Consider the following 10,000-nt stretch of genomic DNA (forward strand, 5'->3'; position numbering starts at 1 on the left):
CTAACCCTTTGTTTGGTTTCAGTAAGTTCAAGTGAGGTGTGTGTTTGTGTGCATGCACTGCATGCTTTTGTGTGTATCTGTGTAAGTGGCTGTTGAAGCCATAATTACATGTTGTATTAGCCTGTCCCCATCTGTACCTACAGTAGGGATGAGTGAAGTGAAGGGAACATCTTCTGGCACAGGCTTATCTCCTCTGCAGCTGATAACTTTAATGGTAATGAGTCACCAAGTTCTCTTGAAGACTGTGCTTTGTTTGTTCAGTTTTTGGTACATAGGCGGGTGTGTGTGTGTGTGTGCGTGCGTGCGTACGTGCGTGCGCGCGTGTGCGTGTGTGTGTGTGTGTGTGTGTGTGTGTGCGTGCGTATGTGTGTGTTTCTTGAAGCTTCAGTTTAGCTTGTCCTCTGTTTAAGGTGTGTGTGTGTGTGTGTGTGTGTGTGTGTGTGTGTGTGTGTGTGTGTGTGTGTGTGTGTGTGTCTGTGAGAGAGAGAGAGAGAGAGAGAGAGAGAGAGAGAGAGAGAGAGAGAGAGAGAGAGAGAGAGAGAGAGAGAGAGAGAGAGAGAGAGAGAATGTGCTGACTGTGGGGGTCTCTCATGTGTCCTTGGGGTTGGTCAGGAAGCTGGCTCAGATGATTTGGCCAATCAGATGCCAGGAATCAGACATGGTGTGGAGGGTTAATTTCCTAGACAACGCAAAAAAAATAAAACGATACAACTGTGGGACAACATGTTTGTTCATGTTGTTCGAGAGAGAGAGAGAGAGAGAGAGGCAGAGAGGCGCTGGTCAGAAATATCAGCTTACTGTCCCACTTATCTGATCATTGCTATGGGAACACTAGTGGCCTGGTTACAATAGTTTTGGAGTGTGTGTATGTGTGTGTTTGTTCTTGATGCTTCCATTTTGTTCTGTTTTGGGATGTTTGCGTGTGTGCGTGTGTGTGCGCGCACGCTCGCGCTCGTGTGCATATGTTCTTTTCTGAACGTCTGCTGAGTACCAGAATGTTCTTAAACTGCCAAATAGCAGCATGTATACTGGTTGCCAGGGAAACGACTAAAGGATTAAGGTGAATTAGCCGACTGTCATCCAGACTGGACATAATCTCAAACTCAAAACACACACATGCACGCACGCACGCACTCACACACACACACACACACACACACACACACACACACACACACACACACACACACACACACACACACACACACAGGTCAGGACTATAGCAAGTGCATTGTACAGTGTCCAAGCTGAAGGCCCAGATTATCAACAAAACCGGAAGTAAACATGAGTAGTTAAGTAAAGTCATAAAGAGGCAGTGGAAAGAATAGCCAGGAATAGACCAGGAATAGCTCAGCAAATACGGTCATATGTACACTGGCCAGCTCAGAGTCTATATCAGGAGCTTACTACTGTAGGTAAGCGTGCTTACACAAGGTTATGTATGACCAGCATGTGAGTGAGTGTTATGTGGGGACTGTGTGTGTGTGTGTGTGTGTGTGTGTGCGTGCGTGTGTGTGTGTGTGTGTGTGCGTGCGTGTGTGTGTGTGTGTGTGTGTGTGTGTGTGTGTGTGTGTGTGTGTGTGTGTGTGTGTGTGTGTGTGTGTGTGTGTGTGTGTGTGTGTGTGTCTGTTAGATGGTCGGCTGGGATCATACTTTGGGTGAAAAACAAATGAAAGAAAAGAAAAAAAACAGCCAGGGATCCTCTCTCCTCACCGACTCCACAAACATGCACAAGTCTGTCATTAATCCCTTGATGCCTAAAGCACCTGATTAATTTATGCTGTTTGAAATGCCTATTTCGAGTCCCGATTTCTACCTGCTATTTCGTAACTCTTCTGATGTGTCCAGAGCTCTGTCAATCCTGGCTCTGACCTTGAGTGTTACAGTCAGCTCTTACTTTTTTACAGAATGTTTTGAACTCGCGAATCCCAGGTAAATCATCTAATAGAAGAGCCTGGAGTCCTCATTTTCTTAACAAAATGATCAGACCTTTGAAATTGGAGACATGAGTCACATCCCCAATAGAAATAATCCAGGTGCCAGTCATTGAAGTAGATGTTGAGAGAGAACACTAGGTATATTCTCCGGAAATATAGTTTATTTTTGATCAAATGGCAACGTGTCAATCCTCTAGTGACATCCTTCAGGCGCCAAGGCCTATTCCCAGTATGTAGACCTCTCTCCTGCTACTGTATAGAGAAGTTCAAAATGATGCTTTTGCACACCTCTGTCTTTGGACAGGTGCGTATGATATTATCCCAGTGGAGTTGTCATTTAAGAGTAAAGAAATCCTGCACACTGTCCATTCCACCAGCAAACTTTAATACAACGTTTCGGTCATCTGACCTCCCTCGGGCTTTACCTGAAGAAGGTTGGATGACCGAAACTTTGTATTAAAGTTTGCTGGTGGAATGGACAGTGTGCTGGATTCCTTTACTCTTGACTGTATAGAGAAGTGAAACATTAGCAGGATCTGAACCCATGACCCTGTGTGATCTCCTGCCCATGGGGCTGAGGGTTTACTGGCTCCTCGTGCCCAGGTCGTGTGGAGTGCGTCAGAATCTCTCCACTGTGCACATTTCAGTGGCCATCAGCGAATCATGCTGTCAGCTGCTCGGCAGTCCGTGCCAGCCAGCTCTCCTCTCCTCGCCTCGCCTGTCCTCTCCCCTCCTCCTCCCTGTAACTGTGTGCATCAGCATTTCACCTCCATTCTCCCTTCTCCTTAAACACACCCATTTATCTCAGGGCATCACCTGACAAAGCAGACGCCTGGGTGTGAGGAAGAAACGTGTTGCCTTAGGGTGTGTGTGTGTGTGTGTGTGTGTGTGTGTGTGTGTGTGTGTGTGTGTGTGTGTGTGTGTGTGTGTGTGTGTGTGTGTGTGTGTGTGTGTGTGTGTGTGTGTGTGTGTGTGTGTGTGTGTGTGTGTGTGTGTGTGTGTAGTTGGAGCTGGAAATGTTATGCCTGTGCCAGTCATGTGTCTGTATTACTGTCGGCCTCGCTTGACGGGGACACTCAGCTATCGAAATTGACAGAGCATGTATCACAGTGAGTGGGTTATCAGATCAGGAGAGTGTGTGTGTGCGTGCGTGCGTGCGTGCGTGCGTGTGTGTGTGAGAGAGAGAGAGAGAGAAATAGTTCTAGTTATCCCATTCCTGATAGAAATTCAGAAGGTATCTCACTATGGTGTTCATTCCCAGGACCGTTTCTGAAAGGCATACGTTTTTTTTCCTTCAGCCTCTATGACATCAGCGTTGCTATAGTGAAACAAAAACAGAATCTCCACAGAGATGGTTTGTGCATCGCTGGCGCTTGGCAACTATAAGAACCTGCACTATTTTTCTGACTGGGGTGATGGACCAAAAAAAGAAAAAGAAAAACAAGAAAAAGACTAAAAATTACCAACAATCCTCAACCAATGTGGACAAGTGTGCACTTTTCTTGTGAATAACACTGAAATGAATTTGGCTGAAAGGAATTTAAATAATAAATTAATTTGTTTACATTCTGTCAGGTGTGTAAACCACCAGCATGTTTGCTAACATCTGCTATTCCCTCTGTGCCCTCCTCAGGTTCTCTCTGGGGGCCGACTTGCATGGCCACGGCCTGACGGCTGTGATTGGCGGCGAGGAGGAGCACTTTGAGGACTTCGGGGAGAGCAACAACACCTCCGACCTGCTGCTGGCCAATCACGAGGAAGAGTCCACGAGACCTGGACCCGAGGGGGCAGGAGATCCGGAGCCACTCGCAGATGCCAGGAGCCCCAATCGCTGTGCGCCCGTGCTGTCACCCAGGTGCGTCACAGTGTCAACCTTTGTGTGGTTATGTGCCATGCAAATGCTATTGCTGTTGTTATTATCCAGGGTTACACAAGGTTGCAAGCCACTGTTTTTCTATCGCAAAATCATTCAGAAGGGCTATGGGCAGGCTTACCAGAACAAGCAGAGCGGAAAATTCTGAGATTATGACGTTGAAATGGGTGGTGTCATAACAAGGTGGATACCTCTCGCATCCATCACGAACACGCACTCTAGTCACAGATAACACAGGTGTGGTAGCTTGGTCATTTTTATGCAAATGTAAAAGTCCTGTGCACTGTCCATTCCTCAAGCAAAACATTTAGTTTCGGTCAGCCAACCTTCTTCAGGTAAAAGGGGTTATAATTTCACACAAGTCTTTCAAAGAACAGTCTGCTGCAGGGTTTGTTCATGAGCTGAATGTAGCTCTGTCTTTTTTCTTTTTTTTTTTTTTAACACTTTCGATGCTTGGATACTTCCAAGTGGCTGAGTGCGGGTGTTCTCTTGCGAAAAGCAAGAGAGAGAGAAGATATATACCTCTACCCCTTCCCCTCTTTAACGCAGTCCAAAATCCTGCGTTTATCTTTTCACTGTCTCTGCTTTGCCTCCCTAAATTAATTTGTAGTTCTGTTCTTTCTTCTGATTAGTCCCATTTAGCATGAACACGCACACGCGCACACACACATGCGCACACACACACACTTGCACTGGAAAGATAAGAGACCTGAGACAGCAGATCTTACTGGCAAGATCATTGTGTATCTCCTCCCTGTTACACACACACACACGTACACAGACACCCACACACTCTCATATCGACCCACTCATGCAAAATGAGTTATGTAATGGATTGTCCCAAGTCTTGGCCTGAAGAGAGTGCCAAGCGCTCTGAATATATTATAACGCTCTAAGAGTTGAAATAAGGAGAGCCCAAAGTCCACCACAAACGCAAGCACAGGGCTGGATTAATGCACAGGCTAGATATGGCTGCAGCCAAGGGCCCGCCACCTGCCACGGGGTCCTTGATAGGCCAAAAGTGGAAAATTGCAGAATAGTAACAAGATACAATATTGAAAGGTGTATCTGTTGTGTTCAGTACAGAACTGTATGTAGACATGTCATCTTTAATTCCTAGCTTGTAAATATGACTCTGTCTATGTAAATTTGTTGTGAAATTGGCCTTCTGGAAGGGGCCCACAGTAACCTGGAGCCTAGGGGCGCACGCACACGCGCACACGCACACACACACACACACACACACACACACACACACACACACACACACACACACACACACACACACACACACACACACACACACAACAATAACATGCACAGAAAGTTAAAGGGTCTTTGTGTGGATCAAATGGTAATCTAGGTAATCCAAGTAGTCTCAACACGTTTGCTTAGCTCCTTAAAAATACACCACGCACACACACAGAAAAAAACGCTGCACACAAACTCACATACAGAATGCATCACTTAAATAACATAGGTCTTCAACCCTCACTCTTTTCCTGAGATGACTCCTTTCAACTTTCACCTGTGACCTGTCTCCCAAACTTTTCTGCCACTCCTGCATGTCTTGACCAAATTAATCAATTGATTCCTCACTTTTATTACTTACCCTTTCTCTTTCTGTGTGATTTTGCACCAAGTTTACACCAAAATGCACCTGTTTTAAATGTACCCTCTTTTCTTTTTTCCTCCCTCTTGTCTGTTGTCACTCGCTTCTCTTCCTCCTTCTCTTGTCCTCCATTGCAACCTGCCCTTCCTTTTTTTCCCTTCTTCCCTCCTGCCTTCTCTCACTACCTCCTTCTCTCTCTCTCTCTCACTCCCTCTTCCTTCACCCTCTCCTCTCCTGTGCACCTCTCTTGGATACCCCACCGCAACCCTTCCTTTCTCTCTCTCTCTCTCTCTCTCTCTCTCTCTCTCTCTCTCTCTCTCTCTCTCTCTCTCTCTCTCCCTCTCTCTCTCTCTCTCTCTCTCTCTCTCTCTCTCTTCCTCTGCTTTTTTCTTCTCCTACTCCTCCTTCCCTCATTCTCTCTCTCCTTTCCTGTGCCCCTCTCTTGTATCCCTCCCCGCCCTTCCATTCTCTCTCCCTCTTTCTTTTTCTCACACTTTCATTCCCTCACGCAATCTCCAATGAATCTCCTCTCTTGCCACACTACTCTCCTTTCCACTCAATCGCCACTGAACTTCCTCTCCCGTTCTCCGCTCCACTCCTCTCCACTCCTCTCCACCCCTGCTGGGCTTGTGGTGGTGGTGATGGTGGTATACGCTACCTGCTGGTTGGCTGGTTGGCCTATGGGGGGTTCTCCTCTCCAGTGGGGGCGACATGCCGGCCAATCTGGCGGCTCTACTGCAGTCGGAGGCGCTGGACTTCTTCTGCAGCCACTGCCACAAGCAGATCAGCAGGCTGGAGGACCTCTCCACCCGCCTGCACCTGCTGGAGATGAATAGGTAAACACATGACCCGCAGCCAAGGCCTGGTGTGCAGCGCTTGTGTGTTGTTGCGTGTGGGGATGGCTAGGAAGGTCTTTTGTGGTGGTGGCGTGCTGTGCTGGTGCCGTGCTGTGCTGTGGTGAGGCAGTCTGTTGGTGTGGACAAACGATCCTGACCCATATTGTTATGCACTGTGTTGGAGGTGATAAGCATCTATCCTGGAGTGTGTGTGTGTGTGTGTGTGTGCGTGCGTGCGTGCGTGCGTGCGTGCGTGCGTGCGTGCGTGCGTGCGTGCGTGCGTGCGTGGTACACAAGCATACTGCCTCCTTGAGAGCATGAGAGCCTGGTGTGCACATACTGTGTGTAAACCTCTCAAATGAGGTTTTGTCATCTTGTCTCCTTCTTCTGGCCATACCCTTATTTACCTGAATTCACATGGAACCTTCAATACCCAATTGAATTGTTCTTCATATCTGGCCAAAGAGCCATGCTGTGGCTTCTCTGGTCAGCAGAAGTGGCAAGTTATGTGGGTCATTAGCAGGGTTTTTTTTATTTTTTATAAAGTAGTAGATGTCAGGGTGGTGCACCGACAGCTAATGCCACTATTGTATGGAATTTTTGTCTTGTTTTGTCTTTTTTACTGAATTTCTTAGAAGCATATTCATAGTTTGTAGTACAATTATTAATTCATTTATGGCCATTGGCTGGGGTTGTACCACCGTACGTCTGCTACAACAACAAAAAAATAGGGTAACATAATGCCACTCTATCTCTCCTGAAGGTCTCCATCCCCTCTAGAACTAGGGGTGGGTATTGGCAAGGGGTTCACAATTCAGTGCGTATCACGATACACATGCCACGATGCGATACCATCTCAATGCATTGCAATTCAGGTATTATTGCGATACATTTTCATGAATAGATGCAGTATATCGTGAAACTAAGTGTCGTGATGAATTGTCCACTCCTGTCTAGAACTACTCACAATGTGTTAGTTCGTTATGGAGACAAGCAGTGACCGTTCAGTATGTGAATGTACTATATGTCTAAGTGTTTTTGTGTGCTGTGCAATTACTTGTTGTGTATTGATGAGATAGGAGAGTGGAGTGTAAGATGAACAGAAGAACATGAAGATGATGCACTTATTGCACACAGACACGCACGCACACACACACACACACACACACACACACACACACACACACACACACACACACACACACACACACACACACACACACAGTCACACAAGTCACACAGTCATTAGTCATAATCTCCGAGCAGTGCCCAGTCTTGAGTGTTTCACATACCAGCTGGTGGCTGGGCTGCATGCCACCCCCTCACTACTGCCCCCTTCAGGTCACTCTTACAGGCCTGCAATGTGTAGTGGATGGCAGTACTATCTAAACAAAACTTTGTCCTTAAGTTGTATAGCATTGAAAGAATGAATTGTTAAAAATCTATGTTTTTTGTCTTCTTAACCATACAACACACATTATTATACTAAACACGATTGTTTCATAAACTACCTAAAATGACATTAAAATAACTTACTAAAATGCACTAATGCACAAAGTGTGTGTGTGTGTGTGTGTGTGTGTGTGTGCGTGCGTGTGTGCGCGTGCGCGTGCGCGTGCGTGCGTGCGTGCGTGCGTGCGTGCGTGCGTGCGTGCGTGCGTGTCTGGAGTGCTTTTCTGCTTAGCTGAGACTTTGTGGCAGGCAGGCAGGACAGGGGGGCAGAGGGCCCAGTCTCTCTCTCTCTCTCTCTCTCTCTCTCTCTCTCTCTTTCCTGTCCTGCCTCCCTCTCCCCATCACTCTTCCTGACTAACCCCCCTCTTGTGTTTTTTTGTCTCGTCAGCTCGGGCAAGAGGCTGTCCAGCAAAAAAGCAGCAAGGTGAGCCATGGCCTTTTGGCAGCAAAACCCTGGAAAAGAATTTCTGTAGAAGCTGTTGAAGGGAATTCTGTAAATGGTGTGTGTGCGCGTGCGTGCGTTCGTGCGTGCGTTCAGTCACGTAGTACTCCTACATACTTGTTTGTGTGTGTAGTTGTGTTCACACATTCATATATTCCCAAATAGATGTGTTTGTGTTTGTGTGTCTCTCTGTGTGTATTGCTGTGCCTGTGTATTCACTTGTGCTCGATTCTCTGTCTGGACAGGCTCCTCCAGAACAGCGCCCTGGGTCTGGATAGCATGGGAGACCTGAGCCAAGGCCTGCTGGACCTCACAGACACAGACCTCACTGACAAGGTACCAGTACCTGCAACAGCCCTCTGCACTGCCACTGACGGCACACACATACCTGTGGAAACCTCAGTACGTTCATGCTTATGAGTCTTTGAATTGAGGGTGGAGATTGTTGGAGAATCGGAAGAAGACAATGGTCGACATCTACTCCTGCCATAAGATTAAAATATATATATATATATATATTAGGCCTGTAACGATATTGTATCGAACCGAGAAATCGTGATACACAGAGTCAAGATACTGTATCGTGATACAAGGAGGCAGTATCGTGATACGCCCTTTTAACATTTTGATACCCATCAGCCCAGAAAACAACCACATGATATGAGGTGATAGTGCTTCTAAGCATTATCATTATTATATAGAAACATTTTTAATTCATTAGTAGCCTCTTGTAACCTATTCTACCTATAAACTATCATAGTATTTATTCATATTTATTTTATAATGTTGGCAAATGGGAAATCATGGGGTGTATCGAACCGTAGGTCATGAATCGTGATACAAACCGAATCGTGAGTTGAGTGTATCGTTACAGCCCTAATATATATATGAATAAATATACCGGTATTGTCTGCAGACTCCTTGCTACAAAACTGAGTTGTTAAATCATGTAGATTAAGTGGAGATATCAAAACCAGAAGATGGGACAATCCCTCCCATCCCCCCAAAATCACACCTTGCGTGTGTGTATTTGTGTGTTTGTGCGTGTGCGTGTGCGTGTGTGTGTGTGTGCCTGTGTGTGTGTGTGTGTGTGTGTGTGTGTGTGTGTGTGTGTGTGTGTGTGTGTGTGTGTGTGTGTGTATTTGTGTGTTTGTGCGTGTGCGTGTGCGTGTGTGTGTGTGTCACCAGGTGCTGCTGCTGGAGCGTCGCGTGTGCGAGCTGGAGCAGGACTCGGCGGTGAGCGAGGAGCAGCACGGGCGTCTGCGGCAGGAGAACCTGACCCTGGTGCACCGCGCCAACGCCCTGGAGGAGCAGCTGAAGGAGCAGGAGCTGCGGGCCGAGGAGACACTCCACCTGCACGCGCGCAAGCACCGCGACGCCCTGGCCAAGCTGCAGAGGGAGCGGGACCTGGAGATAGAGAACCTGCAGGCCCGGTCAGTACCGTAGGGGGTGTGATGGATGTGTCTGTGTATGTCTGTGTTTCAGTTATTGTTTTGTGTTTGTGTGTGTGTTTGAGTTATTGTTGTGTGCGTGTGTGTGAGGGAACATGACCTGGAGATGTGTGTGTGCATGCGTGCGTCAATGTGTGTTTCAGTTATTGGTGTTTGTGTGTGTTTGTATGTATGTTTTTGTGTGTGTGTGTGTGTGTGTGTGTGTGTGTGTGTGTGTGTGTGTGTGTGTGTGTGTGTGTGTGAGAGAAGATACATGACCTGGGGATAGTTGTGTGTGGTCAGTTGTGGTCAGTGTGTGTGTGTGTGCGCACGTGCGTGTGTGTGCGCGCGTGCGTGTGTGTGTTTTGTTACCTGGCCACCCGGAGAGGTCACGTCATGTGAGGTGTCTATGGGCTCA

At 47.1% G+C, this 10,000-nt stretch overlaps 1 protein-coding gene across 1 annotated transcript in view; it reads left to right on the forward strand.

Moving 5' to 3' along the window:
* rab11fip3 (RAB11 family interacting protein 3 (class II)) overlaps positions 1-10,000 on the forward strand; it is a 50,291-nt gene that overhangs the window by 32,029 nt on the left and 8,262 nt on the right. Inside the window, exons 5-8 of the mRNA XM_063221883.1 lie at positions 3,571-3,792; positions 8,099-8,134; positions 8,398-8,488; positions 9,341-9,585. Coding sequence (XP_063077953.1) covers positions 3,571-3,792; positions 8,099-8,134; positions 8,398-8,488; positions 9,341-9,585 — 594 coding nt within the window. The remainder of the gene's footprint in view (positions 1-3,570; positions 3,793-8,098; positions 8,135-8,397; positions 8,489-9,340; positions 9,586-10,000) is intronic.

The sequence above is a fragment of the Engraulis encrasicolus genome, chromosome 17 (genome assembly GCF_034702125.1).
Source record: "Engraulis encrasicolus isolate BLACKSEA-1 chromosome 17, IST_EnEncr_1.0, whole genome shotgun sequence".
Taxonomy (NCBI): domain Eukaryota; kingdom Metazoa; phylum Chordata; class Actinopteri; order Clupeiformes; family Engraulidae; genus Engraulis; species Engraulis encrasicolus.